Source organism: Passer domesticus, chromosome 7, assembly GCF_036417665.1.
Source record: "Passer domesticus isolate bPasDom1 chromosome 7, bPasDom1.hap1, whole genome shotgun sequence".
In the NCBI taxonomy this organism is placed as follows: domain Eukaryota; kingdom Metazoa; phylum Chordata; class Aves; order Passeriformes; family Passeridae; genus Passer; species Passer domesticus.
In genome coordinates, this window is record NC_087480.1 from 36,117,787 (window position 1) to 36,142,919 (window position 25,133).

The 25,133-nt window shown below is 40.6% G+C and overlaps 1 protein-coding gene across 7 annotated transcripts in view; it reads left to right on the plus strand.

The window, feature by feature from the left end:
* COP1 (COP1 E3 ubiquitin ligase) overlaps positions 1-25,133 on the plus strand; it is a 122,203-nt gene that overhangs the window by 34,165 nt on the left and 62,905 nt on the right. For all 7 annotated transcript variants that reach the window (XM_064427719.1, XM_064427720.1, XM_064427726.1 and 4 more), the window contains exons 11-12: positions 3,318-3,453; positions 18,213-18,356. In XM_064427719.1, coding sequence (XP_064283789.1) covers positions 3,318-3,453; positions 18,213-18,356 — 280 coding nt within the window. The remainder of the gene's footprint in view (positions 1-3,317; positions 3,454-18,212; positions 18,357-25,133) is intronic.

Consider the following 25,133-nt stretch of genomic DNA (forward strand, 5'->3'; position numbering starts at 1 on the left):
GGCTGTATATATTTGTGTTCCTCAGATCATTCTGTTTTGCTATTCTAGACCAATCTTTGAAGTTGCTAAATTTGGAAAACTTAATCCTGTCACTTTTGAGGGGCGTATGTATTGCTTTGTAATCCCTTACTGTGAAGGGCAATCCACAAAAAACAATTTTTCTGGTGCCTGTTCCAAAGATGAAAATGCCTGAAAGCAGTGGTTGAGTTGTCTTTCCACTAGATGTGGTATAAACCCAGTAGTTAAAAGCATTGCTATTGAAATGCTACAGAGGTATAAAATAAATGTATACAATTCTCCTGTATTTAGCATGCAAGAGGAGGTGGAGGTTATCCTTTGTTATCTAGATTGTGTCTTGGTTAACAAATGGTTTGGACTATAGAAGCTGAGTGTGCAGCAGTGCAGTTGTCCCATGGGGCACACCTTAGATTTAAGGCTTGTTTTGTAGAATTAGAAGCTGTTTTCAAAATTGCCTAGATTGCCTCATTCATAATTTAGTAACAGTGTGACAGCAGCTAGAGTAATTGTTGCCTAGTGGATGCATGGGTCTTAATTACACACAAGAGTCTCCTAAGAAATGAGAGGGTCAAATAACTGTGTCTTGAGGGTGAGGAGGGTTGTTCTGTAGCCCCTCTGGAGGAGTAACCAGCTTGGCAAGAAGTGCTTCAGGCAATGGACTGTGGCAGGCAAGAGATTTGCAGCTCCAAGCTTTGAGCTGCAGCCCATATTGAGAGTGCCAGACTGCAAGGAAAGCAGCCAGCCCTCAGGGGGTGGGAGACACCACTTAGGGATGAGAGGAAACCAGGTTGCTGCAGCAAAGTATCTTTACTTACAGCCTTGGAAGGCAAAGACCAACCTCCCAAGGCAGGATTGCTGGGGCAGAAACATCTCCTTTTTTGTTCTTCATGAATTTTGCTTTAGTCTCTTTGAAATAAATAAATTAAAAGTAATTTTAAAGTTAACTAATACGTGGTTCCAAATATAAAGGCTGCAGCATGTCTTAGGGGAGCTCACTCTTAAGAGCTATCTGCATCTTTTACCTACTGAGAACGTGGACTGGCTCAGTTCTCATTGTACACAGCAAAATGATTTTAACAAGGAATGCAGCATGTTGGGAGGTTACTTCAATATCTGAAAGACTGGAGAAGCACATTGCATGTGTCCAGCCAGATCCCTGTGAAGTGCTAGCAGGTGCTTTGCAGAATGCACTTCTTCACAGCTCACACTGAGCTGTTTTCATGCAGAGCTGTCTTGGTGATGCATAACTGTGTTTATATAAAAATAAAACTTATTATCCAAGGATAACAAATGGGGCTCTTCCCAGCATTCCCTTGTAAAAGGCATTCTTCTTCATAATTGGAACTATAAATATGAATGCAGTGAAATTGGGTTTTTTGTATTTGTGTGTGTCAGTTGCACCAAGAGCAGAGGATTTGCAAGTGCAGGTTTTCTCCTAAATAAGGAATAACCTATGATACTTGATTAAGTTTTCCTCTCCTAAGTCATTCCTGCATTTTGACACATTTTAAATGGGATTTAATGTGGATTTAAAGCTTCTTGCAAGAAGTGCCTCTGACTGTTTGAGTAGGGAGTGGAGACATAACATTACTGTAATTATCAAATGGCCTTGCACTTTGGCGGGGAAAATGTCTTGAGAAATAATATTCAGTTTTCCAGGCACACATAGAGAATAAATTACAGGAGGACTGTGTGCTTGATCTCTAAATGAGGGAAATAGAAGGGTAGCAGCTATTTGTCCCTATCAGAGTGCTGAAGGAGAAGGGAGTCTTTGAAAAACCCTGACTGATGTTTGTGTTGCTTCTCGAGCTGTTTCCTGTAGTGGTCAGGTGCTGATGATGTTAATTTAGAGCAGCACTTTGTTCATTTTGCACCTTTTCATCCCTCTACCATGGATAATGTATTTGCCAGTACCCCTAAGCATGCTAATTACTGGCCTTCACTGTTCCTTTATACGATCAAACATTAAACACTGCATATGAGGGGCACTTCAAAATGCCTTACAAGTATAGAGATAACAATTTCTGATGGCAAGGCATTACCAGAGTGCAGAAATGATTATTCTCTGTGTTTTTCCCATAAGAAATCACAGCTGGATTTTGCTTTTATAGATCAACCTCTCTTTTTTCACCCTGGTATTTCCAAGCCTTTCTAATAAATGCATCTTGTTGTTTTCTTATGCTGCTGATAAAGCTAGCTTAACTAGTGGGTGGAATTTAATCTCTGGTGTGTGTGTGTGTGGTTTCTCTGCTGCTGCAGTGGATGCTGGGGTGGAGCAGGAGACAAGGAGGGCAGTACCTGTAAACCAGCAGTGTTAGCTGCAGTTCCCCTAAAATGCACTGGTGCAAAAAAAAAAGAATTGAGGGTGGAAGCATTAAAGAAAGGATTTTGAGAATTGCTGCAATTTTGGGGGGTCATTGTGAAGACTGAAGGCCCTACCTAATGTTTGGCTGTGGTGTGTGATCATTTTGGGAATCCAGATTTACTTGTGAGGCATTGCTGTAAGTTAGGAACTTTTCCTTATTTACAAAATACTAAAATTTAAAATGGCTTAAGAAATTATGTTCCTACCAAGAAAAGTTAGGACTTCTGAGAATTCAGTGAATGACTTTCAACTATCTACAGTGCAATTTGCTTTTAACTTTTGTAGTAAACTGTTCCATTTCCCACAGAATATTTATCATCATTATTCAAGCTGGCTCAATTTCACCTTGTCTGTTGAAGGTCATAATTTTCACAAAACTTGTAGTACAGAGAGCCTTCTGGTTTCATGCTTGTCTTCCTTCTCCAGCCCTGAAACGATTCTCACTTAGCTTTGTTGCCTTTGGAATAACAAGAGAAGTAGTTTTTACTAAAAGTATTTTGAATGTAATTGACACCAAATGTAGACATACTGTAACAGAACAGGGAAAGGAATATACTTTCACCTCTGTTGAATACTAGACATGTCCTTTGCAGTACATTTTGATATGCTTAAAAGTTTTCTGTTAATAATCTATATGCCCCACGGGCTCTGAATGTGAGTACAATAAATGAGCTTACAAAACTGTATTTGACTTCTAGGCAGATTCTCAGCACAGTAGGTTCACCCAGCATTGCAGTGAGATTTTATTTGTGCTCTGAAAAGCTCACAATGACTTCAGAGAATGCTAGAGATGAGAGAGAGCCTGGTTTTGACCAAGAATCCTCCCCAAATAACAAGCAACACGTGGAGACATAGATGTTGATTTTTTTGTTTGCTGTTGAGTTTACCTTCTTGCTCTGTTTCTGCCCCCTCTGATGTCTCTGCCTCTTCCTAGATGACAGCAGAACCACCAGCCAGCTGGATGAGTTTCAGGAGTGTCTGTCCAAGTTCACGCGCTACAACTCTGTCCGACCGCTGGCAACGCTGTCCTACGCCAGTGACCTCTACAATGGCTCCAGCATAGTGTCCAGGTAGGGCACACTGTGGTGCTGGCCATGTGGGTGTGGGCTGCTCAGGCTGACTTAATAACCCATTGAGCAAGTTCTTGTTGGTGTATATGCCAAAAATATATATTTCCCAAAAATAGTTTTGCCAGTGTGTGACTGCGTGTGATAATTGTGTGGCTATCATTGATCTGTGAAGGTGCTCAGATACCTCAGTAGTACTTTTTATTCCTGTTGGTGTTGGACAAGACCAAATCCAGAACCTTTGAGGTGCCAGTGTCAGCAGCTGTTTTACAAAGCCTGTTGTCTTCATGTTAAGTTAGTTGTCTTGTAAGTGATGCAGTTCTAGCATTTTAAAAACCAACCATCTTGTTTGGTAGTCTTGAGTCTGTGGTGGTTTTACATTTTGTTGGTAGGTCCAGTCACAATGGCAAATATTAACAAGCTGAGTTGTTTTCAGCTGTGATTGCTTGAAGTCTTGGGCTTTGGAGGCTGTTTGTAGTGCTGAACACTAGTGAGGGGGTGGTTGTAAAGCCAGAGCAACAATGCCAGCAATTCCTCTGTTCCCAGCTGTGCAGGGTGATCATGTCCTGTGTACTGCTGCTGAAGCTCATCTGAGCCTCCTGTGGACCAAATTTGACACATAGCTGGTGAAATGCTTTTGACTCTCTTTCAACAGAATCAGTTTCTTCTAGTTCAGGTCCATGAACCAGCTCCCTTAGGGAGCAGGCTATTATGGAGCACATGAAGAGGATGGGAATTGCTGCAGCACTAGCCTTAAACTGGTTTCTCCCCACTTGGGGGGTTTGCTTATTTGTGGTAGTTTGTCTTTAGAGCTCCTTGGGGTGGAGAAAATGATGGAATATCTTAACTAGGAAATCTTCTCAGCGTGGTGTGTGTGCAGGACCTGTTTGAGCTTCTTGCAAGCACATTTCACTGCTTTAAATGTTTGTGCACAGCAGTCTCTTGAGAGAAGTAGTATCATCCCTGTTTTGTAGATGGGAGCAGGAAATCCAAAGAAACTGTATGTGAGGTCTTGGAAAAAACATTATGTTGACAATATAGACAGATTAAACTTGGGTTTTCTGACTTTTCATCTAGTGCCTTACAAAGGGACCACACAGAGAGTGACAGAAGAGCTTGAATATTTGGTGAGGGACCCCAAGAAATTTGCACTATTGAAGAAATTGGAGGCATTATGTTGCACAGATTTTGTTTAAAGCAGCATTGATTCCTTAACTACTGCAATATGTAGCAGGAATGTGTAATGTCCGACTTAGCCAGAGGTCAGAGCACAGTAATCAGGAATCTGACGTATATTTAACCTGCACTGATTGGGTTCACACCAGCTGCAGTGAAATGCAGATGGGAATCTCACTGCAGTGTGGACAAACTTTCTCAGCTACTAGTTCAGCATGGATTGGATTTTGCTCCTTTGCCCTTTCTTCTCCTTGACATTCTGCAAGAGAAGCATTTTTGTGGTATTTGCTTAGAAAATGCTGGAAGTACAGTAAATTGCACTCATGTTTGAAGGCATTCTAATTCTTGGGTGAAATATAAGTTTGAAAAGTATGTGTTACTATTATAATGAAGATACAGTGAAGCCTCCTTAAAGGCCAGTCCTAGAATTGATAATTAAATGCATTTTACTGAAAAATAACTTGGTTTCCAAGTCAGTGTTCTCCCCTGCTCATGCTTTTTATTTATCAAAGCATTTGAGAAATTTTTAGAGGTTCTAGCATGTAGACTAAGACAGTTCACATCTGAGCATGTCCTTAAGTGCTTTGGTAAAGTAGCTTTGAATGTGCTGCTGCCATTGTTCTTGTTGGCTTCTGGCTATTCAAGCAGTTCCTGTAAATCAGAATTTGTTAATCAAGATTTTACACTTGGTATGTGTTGGCCAACACAGTCTGGTGTTCACCTTTTTTTTTCATTTAAACTGATTGCCTGAAGTTGAGAGAGTCTGTGAAACTAAATCAGAGCAGCTTTTAGGTATTCACACATGAGCCAAGTTAAGGTACTTAAAAAGTGAAGTAATGCTTTTAAGGTGCTGTGAAAAGTTTTATTGTTTATTTGGTCCACTACAATGATCTTTAAAGGTTTTCTTGGGCATGTAGTACAAAACAGTGATGAAATGGCAGAAAGTTAAGTCTTGGTGTTTAGCTGTTGCTGTTGAGACAAATGGACTATAAGGGGTCTTCATAAAAATTTTAGGCAGTATATTAAAGGCATATTTTACGTATACTTCGAAATACAAATACACTTGACCTGAAGTTAAATTTCTTTGGGTTGTTGTTGTTGTTGTTTTTTTTTTAAATAAGTTGCTGTTACAGATGGACAGAATATAAGAGTGTTTGGTTTGATTGCTTTAACCCTACATAAAGTTCACAGATGACTCCAAAAGATCTGCTGGCTTAAACAGCTGGTTTTGTTCTTTTTTTATAAGAAACCTCCCTTTAGGTTCACAAAGGAGAAAGATGTAAATAATCCTTATCTACAAAACACTGATGTTTGGAAGTGAAATAAAATTTGGTTTATGCTAACAGGGTGGAAAGTGTAATTAAAGACTGTGTACAAATAGGTTGAAAAAACTGTGAAACTGGGCAGCAGCAATACCCTCCTGAGAGCCTTGTGGTAAGAATGTTTATGGATGTCTGGACTTAACTGTGGGCTAATAAAATACTATAAACATATGTATGTTGTGTTACTAAAAAAAAAATCTGATTAAATGTGTAGGAACATTCCAGTCGCCTTTTAGAAAGAAGAGGCAAAGAAGGAAATTTCAACCCTTTGTCCTTTTTCCCTTGTTTTCTTCAGATTATCAAGAAGAATGTTCAGGCAAAGCACATTTGAGGCTTTGCTATTGCAGGTTACTGAGTTTTGTTGTAACATCAAGGGGACTTCAGCATGCTTGCAGTATGAATGTGCAAATATCTCAGTATGCTAAATGGCTTTTTAATACACTCACTTCTCTTAAGTACAAAGTATTTACAGTTTTCACAAGTATATTAAATTTTGTTAGAATTGGGCCAAGGAATAAATTTTCCATTTATTATTCCCCCAGACAGAGCAGTTGTCAGAGCTTAACTTTCCTTCTCTCTGCTGGCAGTGGCAATAAATGTAAAGTCTTTCTTTTAAAGATGAGTCTGTAAACTGCTGCGTTAGCATTACAATGATTTATGGAGAAAATTGCTTTACCACTGTCAGGGGCCTTAGGAGAATAATGTGGAGGTCTTTCATATATGAGAAAAAGAACAGGAAAATCCAAGAAATGTACCACAAGATGATGTCTCTCTGAAGCCTGGGTATCAGAAAGCTGGTTCTCCCTGCTCCATGATTCCCAGCTTTGGGAACATGAGGAGGCTCTAAGGTTTGGGGGCTTTGTGTGGGTTTCTGTCATTGGCTCAGACTTCAAATTCTTTGAGATTAGTTTACTAGTTCTCTGAAAGATCTTAAAGTGACATTTAAAAGGTTTTGGATAGGTGACACTAACTGTATCTAAAGGCTCAGTGATTTACAGAGAGGGAAATAAACAACTTGAGGATTTGGATGGAGAAGCCTTGGTCAACTCATCTGTTGAATCATGATCCAGTGTTCAAAAACTGCATCTTACCTTTGGTGTCCATTATATTTTTTCCATTGCTTGCATATTGTTTCATTGCTTCTAAGTAATGAATGAGATGTGAAGAGGTATCTCTTGGCATCCAAACAGTATGATTTTCTGTTTCAAGATGGCATTTTTGTTTGTGTTCACCCTTTCAGTAACATGACCTGAAGTCCTTTCTTCAAAGGTGAGCTTTAAAGAAAAAAATCCATTATGAGTGAGTTTTTCATGTATTGATTGAACTGTTTAATTTTTCTGTTGCCCTTTTTACTTTGGGCTACAATTATTTGTCCATATAAATTCTCAGATCCAGACTTTAACAAGATGCCTTTTAGTTCTGTATCCACCATAACAAGCCTTTTTTTTTTTTTTTTTTTTAATGCTTGGGCTGGCTGGGATTAGATGAGCCATTTTATTAAGTTTGTGGCCAGCAATGCTTCTTTATCTTGCAGGTAAAGATAAATGAATGAAATGGAAGTGGGTTTATCCTTTACAGGATTGTGTGTGAGTGCAGTAGATGCTGCTCCTTGAGAAATGAGGAAGGCTGGATTTTACTTAAAGCCTGTTAAATAAACCATTTTTTAAATTGACTGTTATTTACAAGTGGCAGCTCAAAACTGCGGATGAATCTGTCTTATTTGAACTGTTCCCAAAAGTAGAAGTGAGAGAGAAATGCTTGGATAAGGTGACTTAAATTGCAGAATTACCAAGGAAACTTGAAGAATAATTCCTTGAACCTACTTGAAGTTTGTGCTTCTCTTGTGGTTCTCTTACTTTCCTTCATCTGAAGTTCTGGGTTTTAGATCAGACATTGTCTGGGATTTTTGTTTAATTAGAGCTGAGTGAAGTACAGAGCCTTTCCCTTACTTTCCCATCTTTCTCTGGAGTGCTGAACTGATATATTTCCTAGTACATGATTGTGGTCTGGGTCCCCTGAGCAGAAGCTAAATGTGACTTGTACTCTGCAAAAGGGTTATGCAGGGGTCAGTTCTGATCTCTGAATTCAGATTTTAGGGACACTCTGCCCTGGAACATAGCCCTCCAAGTCCCAGCATGGGCTGCTGGTACCAAGGACTGACACCAGAAAAGAGCTTATTTGCTCTTATCTCCAGTCTTGACCTGAAAAGTAAACCTGATGACCACGGTGATGCTGCAGAGAGTTTTTTCTTTCATCAACATAAGAGCTAAAACTTAACTTGAGATTGGGAGGTTAATGAATGGAAAGTGGCATGGCTGCCAGTGGGACCTAATTTTTTTCCTACTAATTTCAGATGATTTGGCAGTAGGAAGATCTTTTTCTCATTAAGCTCTCTTAGTACTTGAAACCTGTCTTCATCTGCAGACAATTAGATGAGAATTTTTAGTTGAATTACAACTTCATGAATTTTCATAAATGATCTGTTAAAAGTATTGAGCAATCTTTTGATTACTTTGGGAACTGGCTTTTAAACAAAATGTTTTAAATAATTATTGTTCTTCAGGTTTTGTTTTTTGTTGTTTTTTTTTTCTTTCTTTCAATATCTTGAAGGATCTATATGTAGTTTATGCAAGGGATTTCCATGTCTTGCCATGTAGCATTCAGTGCCTGCAGCATGGGGTAATCCAGTTTTGGAGTAGGCTTCCCAAAGGGGTGGTGCATTAGAAATTTTACATTTTGCCCTCACTTTCCACTGAGTATCTTCCTCTGGCCTTAGGTTTTGAGAAGGAATTTAAGGAGGAACTCTCTGTGGTTTTAACATTTCTAGTGCAAAGGGTATTTCACTTCCTACAAACCTTATGATTGCTGCTTATGATTTCAACAGGATTGTATTTATTAGATTTAAGATTGCTTTTCCTTTCAAGAGAAGTTTGATGAAAGTGCAGGAACTCACAATGGATGCTGTAGTGTCAGAAATGTACTTTGAGAGATCAATATTCGGGTAGGAGGATGGTACTGATGCCTTTTTCAACCTAGAAATGAAGCAACACACGCTTTCAATATAATATAAAAAGTAATATAAAAGTGGATGTTTATTTTGAAGCCTCCAGGGGCAATCATGGCGAATATCCACAAAAGCCTTTCCACACGGGGTGAATACAGTTTTTATAAGTTTAGCAAATTAGCATAATTGACAAAAAAAGCAGTTAGGAGGACAAGTGATGCAATTCCCCCCCAGGTCAATCTCCTTCTCTGGATCACCCCCCTTTGGTACTAGCTGTGCTTTATGAAAATATATCTTATTCTTCTCAGCCTTGGTAGGCATGGAGAACCAAGAAGAGTGTAGGGTCCCTGGAATTTGTTCAATCTTTCTGCCTATGGAAAAGGCATGGAAAATGACTGGAGAACTAGCCACTAATACAATAGTCTCCAGAGCTACAAATATATATGTGAAGAATAGAGAGAAAAAAAAAGCATATAGAAAAAAGAATATAGAAGAAAAATCAAAACCAAAATGGCATCATTACCACGTGGAAATTGCCTTGCATCATTGCATCCACCCCTCTTGATGGCTCAGGATGGAAATCTTTTCAGTGAGGCTGGAGATAGCTACCCTTCTGTTCCTGGTGATGTTAATGTGGTAATGGGTGTCATCAGGCAGCAAGCTATGTCTTGGCCTCAAGAACTGGACAGGCAAGGCACAAAAGCTGTGGTTCCAGCATCTTGCACACACAGTTCTCCTTCTGAAAGTGTTTGTAAAAGTCAAAGATGGATTTCATTTAATCCCCCCAATTTTATAGCTTTCATTTGGCATTGAGTGTTGATACAGTGAATTCTTGTTTCTGTGTAAAGACACAAACCTCTTATTAATAGAGCATGGATTTCTGTATCATATTACAGTATTCTTTTAATTTTCTAGCCATATTTGTTGTAAAATGCCTGGATTTTTTTAAGGGCTAATGATCTGAAAAGCATTAGCATGCCTTTGGATTTTTTTTATTTGTTCCTGGCCAACTAGAGACGTTCGCCTGTTAAATGGTGGGTAGTTGAGCAATATATAAGATAGGGTGTTAAAGCATGCAAAGATGTATGGTGTGGGCTTAAATGATTCTGAGAATAAACCTTACAAGCAGCTCAGTCTGGAGAAGAGGCTTGAGCTCATGATTATTAATAGATCATCGTTTGCATTAATAAATGCAGTTTCTGAGGCATGTTTGGGATTTATGTGCTGCATAGATGTTTCATAGAATAAGGTAATAAATAACAGAATAAGCTATGAAGTGATGTTTGTTTTCATGGGATTATGTACAAGTGTGTGCATGCATTTGTGCAAGTGAAGTCAGAACAACTCTGTGAGACTGTGGAATTAAGGGTATACATAAATCATTCTTCAGAAAAAGTAAAGAAGGATAGCGTTCAAAATACTGATGAAATAAGATTCAAAACAAATCTCATAAAACAGTTCTGTCAGCTGGATGAGAAATGGTTCAAATGATGCTTTAACCTTGTTCTGTCATTACCAGGCAGTAGGAACATTGCAGTTAATTGCTCAAGCCCATCCTCTGGCTGCATGGGAAAGCCTTGTCTGTGGTGTATGGATTTGATGTTTAGGAAGGCTGCTGCCCTGACTCATGGTGCCTGGTGGATTGAGCTGAGTTGTCTAAAGAGGTTACTGTCTCCAGCTGTCCCTCCTGATTCCCTGCAGGGCGTCTGGCAGAAGAACTGGTGGTAGTGTCAGGAAAATGCAGAGACTGGAGTTACTGGAGTGCTAGGCTTGGGGTGGTGATTTGTCCTGTGAAATGGGACCTCTGCCAGTGTGGTCAGCTGGAGACAAACATCCTCAGCTGCTGCTGCCGAGTCATGGGGGAAGCATGAATTGGAGCCTGCAGACAGAGTGCACTGTTTAAAGTCCCAATATTGATGGAGATTTCTCTTTCATATGTTTGTTCCCCTGCCTCATCAGCTCTGTCAACTATTGCTGTACTCAATTTTAAAGAAACAAAATCCTTGTTGGTGTAATAACAAAAGGGTGGCTTGGAAACAAACTTTTGGACGGCTTCATATCTAGAAGACACTTCAGTACTTGCCACAGCTGAGTTCCTTCCTGCTTAGTGGTGTGATCCTGATAAGATGGTGCTGTTGTTCAGACGACCTTACAGGCTGTTGTGGAGCAGGGTTTCCTCTCTCAAACCTCAGCTTGGGGAGAGGCTGCTATGTTCTCTTCCAGCTGAACGTGAAGAACTTCTTTCCTGTGCAGTGATGATGCACTGGCACAGATTGCCCAGAGAGGGTGTGGAGTCTCCCTCACTGAGATATCCCAGAACCATCTGGATGCCAGCCTGTGCCATGTGCTCTGGGATGATCCTGCTGGAGAAGGGAGGTGGGACCAGATGACCCACTGTGGTGGATTCCAGCCTCATCCATTCAGTGATTCTGTACTGGAAACACTTCCCAAACCTGAAGGCAGATGAGAATGTTTGGATAGTTGTAACCTCTTTCACCTTAATGTTTGAAAATGTTGGCTCTGTGCCGTGGCTACTGTCAGCTGTTCATAACCCAATGTGTATCTGCCCAGCTGGGTGAAATGGTACCTCCTGGGTTTCAAATTCAGATACAGGTTACCCAAAATACTGCAGCAGGCAGACTGATCATTTGGCTTGAATTTTGAATAGTGTCATAAGGAACACTCTGCATTTAACTGTTGGCATTTTTAGTTAAATTTTTCCTGCTCCAGGAAATTATTTTAAAATTGTGTTTGTGGAAAAACTGAATCTAATCCTCATTAAGTTGCAGGGTAGTCATTTGCAGCAGCTTTGGCTCATTGTACTTCTGTGGATCTGGCATAGAAACCCTGGGATTGTCGTCATCTTCTCTTCAACATGCAGAAGAGCATCGCCCAGCAGTAAAGTGGCTTTTTATCAATACGCTTTTTATTTGGTGGCTTGCAGAATTCAGCAGTTCCCTATAGGTTTTCTCATCATTAGTGCTAATTAAGCCAAGTTCCCCTGAATACATATATGGAAAAAAACCTTATGCAGCAGAAGAGGCTGTCTCTAGCTATAATCTTATAGCCAAGACTGAGACTCTGCTATGGCTTTCTGGGATATTTTGGGTTGTATTTAGATGAGATTAGGTTCATAGTAACTTCTTTGCAAAGTAGAGAGGAGCATGGTTCTGAAAATGGAGCTATAGCAAGGAGCCCAATTAATCTCACAGCATAGTATATGCTCTCATTGGGTTTGAAAAAAGAACGACTCCGTTTTATCTAGAGATGACAAAGCATAAAAGTAGCTCTGTTGGGTTTGATTTCTGAGCTGTGAGATGGATCTAAGCCTGCCAAATCTCCTCGATTCGGGTTTAATATTCTCCTTTAAACAAGCTCTTTATGGAACAGGAGTATTATGAAGTGGTCTCTGTTAGAACTGATGGCATTTCATTACACTTAAAAGGATTTTTATAAGCAAGAAGTGGGCCTGGAACTAGGTCTAATGACATTACTTTGTCAATGTGGTACCTTTTTATGCCTTTCTTCAAACAGAGCAGAACAGCCCTCCAGGCTACTGTGCCTGTAAGAGATCCTGAAAGTATGACTGCAGCATGGCTGGTGCAGTGATGTCTTTCCAAGGGAGCCCAGAGCTGAGGACTGTCCTTCCCTGTGCAGTGCAGGCTTTTCTGGGCTAATGCCACAGCCTTCCCAGCCTGTTTCCCAAGTGGTGAGGCAAAGTTAATGAACACACAGAGCTGACTTTCTAGTCTGTTTTTTGTGCTTCAAATAGAGGTTTGATTAGGGGTAATGTTCTCGTTGGATGTTTGGAGCCTAGAGGAGCAGAGGAGATGGGAAGGGTACCCTGGGTGCATTGAATTAACTGCTGGTGCCACTGGAGCTGGGATATTCCAGACAGCTCCAGAGAATGGCATCAGTCTGAAATAGCTCAGGGCCCTCTGTCCTACTGTGTTTATTAGACACCCATTAGAATTGAATCTTATCTACTGAGAGAAGCTAAGATGACTTCACCTTGATCAGAGGACAAATCTGGCAAATTTCTGGTGATCTGGGGGTCACACCTAACCTAAGGTAATGTGATTCTTAGGGATAAAAGTGTTTGCTCTCTGATAGAATGACTTTGAGTGATAATCTCATTTATACATTTAACTTATCTATTCAAATAACAGTTTACAGAGAATCAAGGTTTAAGTGGTCTTTTCTGACTAGAGATAGCAACAACCTGTTTGGGATCATGACATGCTTCTCAGTTTATATTTTAGAAAACATTTGGCAGCCTGGGAGTTTGAATCAAGAAATATGTTCTGCAGTGGTGGTCTGTCCTTGTCCCTATGGCACAGATAAAGGACTCAGAAATAAAAGCAGTGACCTTACTTAGGTGGTGGTGCTCTGGAGTAAGGAGTAACTAATGGAACTGCTGCTTTATTAAAGAGAAACACCTCCGTGGTTTTTTTTATTTCAGCCACTCACAGCTTGAGCAAAACAGGCTTTTGATACTGAAACTTCATACTTTGTCTCAGTAGCTTTTGTTTTTATGTGTGACAAAATGTAGGCTTTGAGCTGATAGAACACAAAATCTGAGTGCTTTACTGCAGCTTCCTATGCCTGAATATAGCTTTGTTTTTAAAAAACTATGTCAGTATGCTAATGCATACTTAGTGACACTAATTACTTTACTTAATTACTTAAAATATCAGTCTGTTGTAAGCAGTCTCTCAGGTGTGTGATATTAATACCAATTTCTGTATTGGTCCCAGGTGCTTAACAGTCTACACTGGTGCCCACAGTGTTGGGTTGTAACCTAAATTTCTAATCTTTGGCTTTGATGCCCCAAAATGAGCATTGGAAAGAGATAGCCAGGCTTGGGATTATTAGCAGGATACCCCTTGGAGGCCATGCAGTGGAAGCACAGAGTAAGAAAGACCTTAAGGAAATGTAAGTGAAGGATGAAAACTCCTGCTGGCATCTCTCATTCTTCTCACCAATTAAGTCCCAACAATATATCCATGTTGTCATTAAATATGGAACTCCACAGCAAGATAGGAGTTAATGTCAGAGATACAAAAATATAAACAGCACTAAGCTGGGGAGAAACAGAATTGAAAGGCTTTGGTATATCCACAGAGGAAAATACGTGTCTGTCTGTGTGTTTGTCTATATATATATATATATATATATTCAGTCCCTCTCATGGAACTGTATATATATAGATATATACAGTTCCATGAGAGGGACTGAATCATCTACTTTGTATAAAAGGCAACTCCTACAGTCACAGATCTTGGTAACAAGTCAGGGCTGAGGCATTTTTGATTGCAGTAGCAATTGTAGACTGTGTATGGGAAGGGGAGAGGAGCAGTTGTCTGAAGACCTTTAGCTGTAACTGGTGGTGCAGTTAAAGGCAAACACACTTGGATGCCTTCTCCCTGCCTTCTCCTGTTTTCAGATAGTGGGTACAGTGCATCCCTGTTAATATCTGGTATGAACCAGCTGTATATGGATTACTGTTGTCAGGAGTTACTACCTGAAACGTGTGTGCTTCTTAAAAAGTGTAACTGGGAGGGAGGAATCCCTCATCTGTCCCAAATCAAATCTTCTGGTGAGTACCTCCTAGCTGTAGTACGACTTGTTGAACACCAGTCTTGCTGTTGCCTTGCTCATAACCCTTATGGGGAGGCAGCTGCTCCATTCCTTTAATCAATTTAGTTGCCCATCTGTATGCATTCCCTAACTCCAGCGCATCCTCCGGGGATGTGGAGAACAACTGCACACACCAGCAGGATGCAAATGTACTAAGGCTTTACACAATGGCAGAGCTGCTAAATACTCCTTCTTTACTCTTTCCCTGCTGCTCTATCCTCAACACCAAAGCAGGCTTCCAGGCATGTTTCAGAAGCAGTTTATTTCATAATTCTATTTGTTAGCTGTGAGTGTTCTCCAAGGTCACAGGCTTTACCATTAAAATAAAGCAGTTGATTTATAATCTCACAGATTGGGAATTAAGATAAGCAGTGGAGAAACCAGAACCCTTGAGGATGTGCTTATTTTCTAGCAGCTCTTAGTGATATTTCCATAAGATGTTGGTTGTCAACTTCTTAGAAGAAAGAAAGCAGTGATTTGGGAATGAGAGATGTCTCTTCTATTTTCCCTAGAACAAAACTGTCATATCCTTTCAATCTGATTTCTGTAAGTAATTCTATGGCATGTTTATAAAGCTCTTTCAAATATCCAGCCGTTCATATGTCCCCAAAAGATTCCTTGTAGAAATTTGATTAGTCTTGTTTGGTCAGAAATGTGGAGTTTAAAAATAGGCTGAACAAAAAGGAGGAATTGATAACTGTTTTTAACAAGTACATCTTTGAGGAGCAAGCACCACTGCTGGTCCAGAAAGTAATTCCACTGGAGATTTAAATTATTTCCTATTATTCTGTTGCATGTTGTTATTGTGCTAATGAGGAAATGACTTAGACTGTGGAAATGTATCACCTGCAAAGCAGAATGTTGTCTTTCTGAGCTGGCTCTGAGTCTTTTGACAAGACAAAACAAAACTTAAATTCTCTGGTGAATTTTCATATAGATAAGCTTGTGTATAAGCAAGCACTTACATTGACACAAAGACTTCAAGCAGCAGGTACAGGAGTACCCACGAGACAGTTAAATGCAAACAAGGCTTGCATAATGCTAAGTGTATTTAAAAGACTTGCAAGAAAAAGCATAAAAATAATGGTTGCGGTACAGGTAGGCTGTTTGTCCTAATGCTGATTAGTCCAGGTGTAAGCAGAGCTTTGCAAATACTAGGAGCAGTTTTATATGGCATATAATCCACTCGATTAGGTAGTTAGATTGTTCCTATTTTTATTTGTAAATTACTGGATGAAAAGCTGACTGGCAGAAAGTGGGAACACTGGCTGTTCCAGGACTGAGCACAGGTGATGGGAGGCCAAGGTGCAGGTGTCTGTTGGTTTGTACTGGTAGTGGTTTATTTCTGCATTCTTTTTCTCCCTGCAGTGTCTTTGATGCTGTTTGAAGGTCACAGGTCTGACAATTCCATTACTTAAGGCTTTTTATTTTTTTAATGATGTGTTAACTTTTATGGGCATCTTTAAATACTAATTTGTTTTGTCTACATCATGTCTCTATTAAAAAAAAAATTGAATTAATACTAGAGAAGCAAACCCAACCCAAATGAGAGAGGTTCTATTCTGCTCTAATAACTTGGCTTTTTACCAGACATTCTAATGCATTATTTTTCTTTCTTCAGCAGAAGGCTGAGGGTTTAAATTGAATCCAGGCAGATGAATCACTGCCATCAGCTTAGTTGTGCTTTACCTGAATCCACAGGGCAGAGAACAGGAGAGGAGACAGCAGTTCAATTAAGATTGTGGTACAAGTAAATCCGTTGTATTGTTATAGAGGCTTTGATTATAAAGTTCTTCCGCAGAATAGGATGAGCTGACAAAACAAGACAGACCTGAATGGTGTTTTCATCCTGTGTGTATAAAAAGTGATTTAGATTAGTGTAGATCTGGGGAGTGGGGAGAGCAGCCTGGATGCTTAGGTGACTTCTTTCTCCCTCCCATTTTATTTAAATAGATGCCTGCATGCTTGTTGAATTCCCCAGCCATAAACACGTTCCTCCCTGCATTTTGGAGACTCATGATTTTGCTGGCTGCACCCAGCTAACTTCTCTAGCAACCACTAGTGAGTGGGGCCATCTCCTGCCACTCCTGGGAGAAGTTTGGGTGCCTGAGTTAAATGGCCAAGTTTCAAGCTGCTTCATTGAATTATTTTATAGCCACAGACTGCATATCAACAGTCTTTTCTCTCCATAGTTTAAAAATAACTTGATGATATCTCCTTTACAAGGACTTGAAAATTCTGTTGGTGTTTAAATTTATCTTCCCTTGGAAACATTGCATTGCCTTCGACTTCTCAGCTCTGTTGAGGAGTGGAAATCTCTTGCTGTTACAGCAATGGAGGCAGCCTGAAGGGCCCTTTCTCTTCTTGTAATTGGTTTAATGCTTTCTAATTGTAGAAAGGTACCTTAAATACCCCTGCTCTCAGGATTTTGAATGTGGAATTAGTGTAAACTCAGTTTTTCCTGCTGCCATTAAGAACTTCCTCCCTTGTTCATAAATACTCTGGATTCTGAGGCGGGGAAAAAAAAACAAGTGATAGAGACAGCAGGGATTGAAATGAATTAGTGAGTGGAAGAACTCCAAAAGAGACCTCTCTAAACAGCAGATTGATTGCTTAGTCAGAAGACTTGGGACAGCTGGTTACTGATCATGGAAACCTTGTGAATGAGGGCAGATGCTGCCCCACCCTTTCTGGGGAGATGTCTCATTGAGACTGATGCCCTCAGAGGAGACAGGTCTATCTGCACCTACCCTGCCAGCAGTGCCATGGGCTGCAGGAAGGCAGAAGCTCCTCCTGGGAAGTAGGATTACTTCCCCAGCTGCTGGATATCTGGCAGATTTCTCTCAAGCCCTCCCAAGCTGTGAAGGCAGGAATGACATTAGCTGTTTGTAACCTGCTGCCTGCCTTTCTCTTAGATGTATTTCACATACAACCTCAGGCTTTTCTCATTTGCAGCTTAACTTTGTTATAAGTTGACTGCTTTTACTTCCAGCTTCATTGATATTTATTACAAACTTGCCCTGCGGGTCAAGAAAGAAGGTGCCTCTGTTTGCACAAGCAACCCTAAATGGAAGTCATAGTTGTTTTTACAGTACTGATGATCTGATTTCAACCCCCTGTGGTTACCCAGGGAATTTAGAAGGGTTTTTTTTTTTTTTCCACAAATACTGCTTTGCTCTGCATTAGCACTTTAAAAGTTCTTGAAGCTGTTGTACACAGGAGGAATCAATGGACAGTCATGCCATGGAATGTTAAGCATGTTTCCAGGACAAACTGTTGGCTTTGACCTTTGGGTATCACACAGTGTAGATGGCATGGCTGAACTGAAAAACCTCTGGAGCACGTGAACAAATATCCTGGCTGTGGGAGGGTGATTGTGCTGCCACAGAAATGGAGATGTGTTTGTTGGGGGGTGGATTGGAGAACAATGCTTAGAGCAAGAACTCCACGCTTGTTGGGGTGTGCAAGATCTGAGCAGGGTGTTCTGAACTGGGTATTTGCAAACTGCAAATTGTGATTTTCAACTCTGCCATACCAGGATGTTTAGGAGGTAAAATATCCTCTTGATAAGTATGTGGGGTATTTTTATAGAGTTCTCAACCTGTGTTTTTGTTTCTCAGTATTGAGTTCGACCGAGACTGTGACTACTTTGCCATCGCTGGAGTGACAAAGAAGATTAAAGTCTATGAGTATGGTACAGTCATTCAGGATGCAGTGGATATTCACTACCCTGAGAATGAAATGACCTGTAATTCCAAAATCAGGTAGGCATTGATTTGTATTTGAACTCAGAGTGCCTTTTCCACTTGATTGTTTATGTGTAGCAATTGTTCTGCTTTCTTTGTGGGAATTGGAGAGGAAAGGAGGAATGCAGGTGCTGATGGAGATTGGGTGGCACAGGCACTGTTACTTGTGTGTACTGGGTTCATCCAAGGTTGGATGAACAAAGCCCACATATCTGGAGGAGAAAAGGCAATGGGGAAGTAAACTGCTGTTGTGTTTCTTGCAAATACTGTAGGATACCTGCTCAAAGTGGTGGATACATCCTCCAGGTAAAGTCATAGCTTGTCCAAGGTAACCTCTGTACCCAGTTCTTCATAACAGTTACTGATTCTTCATGCTCTTTCTCTTCATTGGCCAGATCCTTTCTGTTCTGAGAGGTTGCTAGTTCTCAGGAAATGTTCTTCACTGGCACCTTCTACCTAGGAATTTTTTTCTGCCTGAAGTACTGTTCTGCTGAGTCTCATAATATAAAGCTCCTGAGAAAGGACCTTGCTTGATTTTTTTGCTTCTGTGCTATCATTACTGTAAACCCATTTTTTTATCCTTTTAGATGTATTAAACCAATGAAATATAGACCGCCATGTTAGAACTTCAACTGAAATAGCTTAAAAATTCTAATTCAAAAAAATCTGTTAAAGCTCAGAAGTAAATAATACAGGCAGTCAAACCCATTCAGTATTATAATACAAGTCTCCAGCATCTCTGTTGAAATCATTTGTTTTTATTTGGTACTTTACATTTTAAAAGCAGTAAAGCACCCACGAAAGTGCAAGTAATAAATTTATGTAACAGTCCAGCTTCCATGAAAACAAAATGTTGTGCAACAAAATTAGGAATGTTTGTGAGCCTATTTTAGAGTGTAAAAGTCACACTTTGTTTTGTAGCTGACACATTTCTAAAGATAGATCAGTCATTCCTGTTCTTGTGCTCATTATTCCCAGGAATTACATAACACTATTTTATGAAGGGAAAGATGTAAATGCAGCTGGCCCTGGGAGTAGATTTCACAATGGGTAAAAGCAGCCTGGGAGTGATTTGTGTGAATATGCTGTACTGATTATGGAGCTAGTGTTTGGCTGGGCTGCATTTTTACCTGAGTCATAGCTGAGTTTGCACCTTTCAGCTTCATTTTTTGCAGGGAGATGAACAGAATAACAGGAGAACCATCTCACAGTCTATTAATACCTTTTGCTTTAATTAGAAAGGGGAAAAGCAATGTGTGTTTGGTATTTCTTTGACAACTTGAAACAAATTCCAAACTTGCAGTTTCACTTTTGACAGGGCTCCTGCCAGTCATTAGTAGAGTTGTTAATTCTCCCTTCTCCAGGAGCTGCCCGTGAGGAGGGTCACATTAGTGCCTTCAGTGGTGTTACTCATTGTCTTTTTGCTCCAGCCAAGATGCTGCTTGCTTTCAAGATTCTTCTCATTCTCAGATTTCATGCATGTATATGTGACAATGCTAAATGCACTGTCCTCTGACCCTCTTCCTCAGCAGAGGAAGATCAGGTCCTCTCTCATTTTCTTGCCCTAGTTTCTCTCATTCCTTTGAAGAAATAAATGGTGGGGTTTTTTTTCCCCCCATCAGCCTCCTCCAATTATATCAGGCTTCCTTTGGCATGTAGGTGCTTTTGGCTTTGACAAATAAAGTTGGTCTGTCAGTCAAATGCATCCTTGCTATACCCATTAGCTGTGCTGCCAGTCACCGGTGCCGGGGCTCGCTGCTGCAGCGTCGAGCAGCATAATTGCTTGCTTTTCTGAAGTGGCATAGCTGGAGGGAGAAGTTAGAGATGAAGGCTGCAATTTCATTATGGAATATTGCAGTGTGCTAAAAATGTGCTCATATTGTAATAGAAAAATCTAAATAAGTGGAGGCTGCTCTTTGTAAAAAGCCTCAGTTTAAAGCCATTGATCTTAATTTGGGTGAAAGTGCAGCTTCTCCAGGAGACTTTACCCGTGAGTGTCCCTTCTGATATCAAAGACCAACATATTTCTGCTCTAGCAAATGGATGGTATTTCTCTTCCCGACAGAGATGCAGGGGTCTGTGTGCAGATGGGATTTGGTGACATGTCTCTGCTGGTTAAATTGATCCTGGTTAACCTTGTTCAGAGCAATGATGCCGGAACATAAATCATTAGTGATGATGTTGGTGACTCAGCTTTCAGAGGAGCAGAGGCTCTGATGGGCTTTTATAAAAGCAGACAGGTGACAGCATTTGTGAGGACTTGTGTCTGGCCAAGAGCAAGTCTGGCCCAGAGCAGCTGCGGGAAGGGAAGCCCGTGCCTGGGCCGGGGCTGGCGCCAGCCCAGCCCTGCTCTGCCGTGTGCCAGCTGGGTGCCTGCTGAAAGCTTGAGCTTCATGCCAGCAGTAATTGATTGTAGGCTTTCCTGGAGCACAGCCCTGGTACCAGCTGTAGCTGAGTCTCTTCCTCTTTTCCAACCCCCTTTTTTACACCCACCTGCTTCTTAAATGCATTCTTTTTTCATCATCTGCTAAGCCTTCTTATCCCTATTTTTAAGGACGGGGAGGAAGTCGGTGTGTCGGGTTTCTGGTAAATGTGCATCGCATCCCCTGGGAACAACAGTGGCATAAGCTTCCAGGAAAAACACAAGATGACACATAAATCCTCATAAAAATCCCATTTACAGATTCATAGCTTCAGTACAAGAAACAAATCCTGGCATTGTGTAGTAGCTATAAACAGCACCCTGTGAGCTAATTATGACTTGCTGTGTCCCTAGCTATGGCAGGCACTAATCTGCAGCTCCCCCCGTGTAGGAGATGGGAAAGGACGAAGAGGAATGGCTAGCAGCAAGCCACAGCTCTGCTCTGATTTATTCAAGAGGCAGATTTGTTGTTTTGCTACAGGTCGCAGGGGGAGAAAAATAAGGAGATCTAGCATTCAGGTAAAAAATTGGCTTTAGGCCTCGTTAATCTACAGCAGGTGATGTGTGAGTGTGGTTAGGTAAACATGCTTTTGAAATGCATGTTTAGTATTCTGCATGCTCACCACTGTGTGTTTGCAGCATCTGTACTTCAGTGATAGATGTTACCACAAACCTCCAAAATCAGCTGCATCTGTTTAGTCAATTGCAGTAAAAGCAAAGCATCAGTATTCTTTCTTTTTTAGGAGGCTGCTAATATTTTACAGTTTTCATTTTTTGGTGTCAATAAATCAAATATGTGATTGCTGTATCCTAATAGCGCTTCATGGGTGTATTGCTGTCAGCTTTGAAAATGGCAGCCACTTCTTGCTGTTAAGTTTAAATTAAGCGAAAACTTGTCTTATGGTGGTTTTCATTGTAGACTCTGCAATTTGGAATGGTATGAGCTGGTTGTGTTGGGTGCCTGCATTTCCAATGCAGAGGATGTTTGACAGTAAACAGGTTATAAGGAAATACGCCTTCAACTTGCATTAATTCAAGTTTTTGGAATCACTGATTCACTTTGCAAGAAGATGAAATTTTTCTCCAGAAGTATTTGTCTTTAACTGTACTAGAGGTTTTCTTTGAATTGATTAGGAAAAAAGGGGTTTATTTTAAAACATTCATCACAGTAATGTAGTTCCATATGTCTCTGAAGTATTTGTTTTGTGTTGTTATTCATGTGGATATCCTTTGCAGTAGTAGATCATGCTCTTAAAAACATTTCAGTCCTAAAACTACCAGTCATAAGTTGGCTCATGGTGACAGACTGGGTCTGAAGCACGTGGTGCTCAGAAGCAGATCAGACCACAGGAGTTTGTGCCTTATTAAAAGCTTTAACTTTATTTAACTCTCCCTGCCAGAGGAGTGGTTGACACTGTGTAGCTTGAGCCTGGATTTGAGACATATCAGCCATAAAAATACTGTCTCATGAAAGAAAGATCAGCATAACTGACAACGCTAACTGAGCTGGCCCACTTGTGTGTCTGAATAAAATGAAGGATGCACATGAATCTTTACAGGGTCAGGGTTTCTGTGTGGCTGGATCAGATGCTGAGGTTAGGAGGGTTTTTCTGAGGTTGGTGATTAGCTTTCAACTACAGTTTCTGCAGCTTAATCTCCTAGGAAGGAAAGCTATCACAACTTCTGATAAGATAAATCTCTGGGGTGTAACTATCACTCTCTCTGGATTAAAGAACAAAGCAAAAACTGGAAAAAAATACAGCTACTGTACTTAAAATAAAAGATGGCATCACATAACGCCTTTTAGTCCAGTGAATTATACATTCTCTCAGCCCTAGATAGTTATTTTTGTATCATATCTCAGAGCCTTCACACTTCAATTTCTCCTGGATGTGGCTGCAGACCATCTAAAGGTTGTCTACAAAACGTTATTTTTATGAATTTTTAGGGGTTTGATAGTTAATCTCAGGACTATGGAAGCTGCATTTTTGGTTCATGTCACCTTTGATTTTCCTTTGCCCTTCTCCAGCTTGCTCCCCCATGCCTTTTTTGAGTTTGTTACTCAATTCATTGCCCATGATAGCATCGCAAGGGAACCCAATAAAAATAATGTCTTTAAAGCTTCAGCAAAATTGCCTGTGTTGGGCATGGAAGAAAGATCAGTGCTTCCCTTAAGGAGAATGTGGCAGTGAGTTCTCAGCCCTCTGCAGGTCCTAGGAAAGCCATATGGAAGAGAAACATATCCCAGATCCAGGACAGCCTTCTTCCTGGTGTGGATTGTCACAGATGCCAGAGGATACAACCAAAGGACTTTTACAGAGTGACTTTTTACAGGTGCAGAGAGTGATAGGACAAGGGGGAATGGTTTTAAGCTGAAAGACGAGAGATTTAGGTTACCTGTTAGGAAGCTGTCTGTTCAGGTACAACTCAGGTTGTCAGAGAAGCTGTGGCTGCCCCATCCCTGGAAGTGTCCAAAGGCAGGATTTGGAGCAACCTGGGATGGTGGAAGAAGTCCTTGTCCACGGCAGGGGAATGGAATGAGGGGATATTTAAGGTTTCTTCTACCCCAAATCATTCTGTGATTTCTATGAAATGACAAGCCTTGCTGAAAAACTACCTGCAAAGGGAGCTCCCCTCCACCTGATCTAACTCTTAATTGCACTCTACAAAGGTTACTTTGGAGAATTTAAGTTAGAAAGAATCTCAGGTATTGCAATGTTAAGGGAAAAGCTCTAGTTTCAGACTTTGTAGAGAGTTGGGTGGGGATGAGGGCAGAATTAAGGCAGAGAGCTAGAACACAGTTGATTTTGTCTTACTATGATCTTTTAATCATGTTACTTAAAAATGAAAGATTTATGGTGTGTGTGACTTAAAGGGTGTTAATTGAACCACTTAGTGGCTGCAAATCCCTAACCATTTTTCACCTGTCAGTTCCTGTTTTCCCCTCTAAGTCTAAGCTATAAATGCTTTCCAAAGGAATGTTAACCCCTTGTTTAACACCGTCAGGCTGCAGTGGGATCTTTGCTGTGCCAGATCTAATGAACGTGCTTTTGGGCACACAAACCATGTTTTTCTCTATCTGTACCATCAATTAAGTATTTTAAATCTGTCACATCTCGAACAGAACTGTTGAACTCATGTCCTTTACATCTTTCTACCTACTCAGTAATTCTTAGTTATCATTGTCTGGGGTGATTTCTTTTTTGACAAGATGAGGTTATGTGATTATCCTTTTCATACTTCACCTGGAACATTCATCCTCTAACCACCCATAAGTGTCACCAGTACATCAGCCTTCCTCTAGGACCTTTTTTACTTGCTGATGTTGTCTGATGTCCTCTCAAAGCCATCCAGATAGGAGATTGCCTTCTAAGATATGGCTCTGGGTTGTATTCTTCCTGCTTGTACATGATGGCTTCACTTACAGATTACTTCCTTTTTTTCTTAAGCTCCTTGAAGCCCTGACTTAAGAGGAGATAATCTGGTTGGGAGGACAGGTTTGGGCTGATAAAGCTCTCCTGTGGTGTGGTCCCCACCTCCCTGCCATAGGCTGGAGACTGCTCCCAGCCCACAGCTCAGTGTGGTGGAGCTCTAGGCCTCTGAACTGCTTTTGCTTCCATCAGGGACTGCTCCACCTGGAAACATGGCTCCAGATGTCAGATGTGGTTAACTCTGGGCTGCTGCAACCTTCACCTCATTGTCCTGGTGGGCAGTGCCTGCCAACTCCATCTGGAACTCAGGGAGTCACTTAAGCCTCTTGGAGTAAGGCTTCTAGTAAATCACAGGCTGTCAAGACCTGCTGTTCTGTGTGGGTACCTAATGGAAGTAGAGCTGAAGTAGCAATGGCTCCTTGAAGGTGTGTTTGTGCACAGCTCTCATGCCTACAACGTTTTCTCATTAATGGCATATCATGGAAGAGGTGAAGCCATGGAAATCATTGTGTGGTCTGTATCACCGCAGCCATCATCTTAGCAGCTTATATTGGGTAAATAAAATTTTAAGTTTCTGAATATAAAGTTTAAAAACCAAAGAATGCTGTTAAGTTTCATCATAGTCAGGAGCAGAATGCCAATGCTGCTTACTGTTACTTAACTAATGGAAGAATAAGTGTTTAAGTACCATGAGAAAGGAAAAGGATTTTTCCTCTTCTGTGTGTAAATTATTAAGGAAAACAGGATGCAAGTGTATAGTGGAACCAAGAATTTAGCAAGGTATAATACTCCTAAATCAGTATCCATGTATCTACATCATATTTCAATGTGTAGCTGCCCTGATCAAAGCAGTACTAAGAAGTCACAGAATTGTGGACTTCTGGTTTATATTGTTGGTTAAAACTTGGCCCCAAGGCTGCTATGATCTAGTTATCCGTGTCA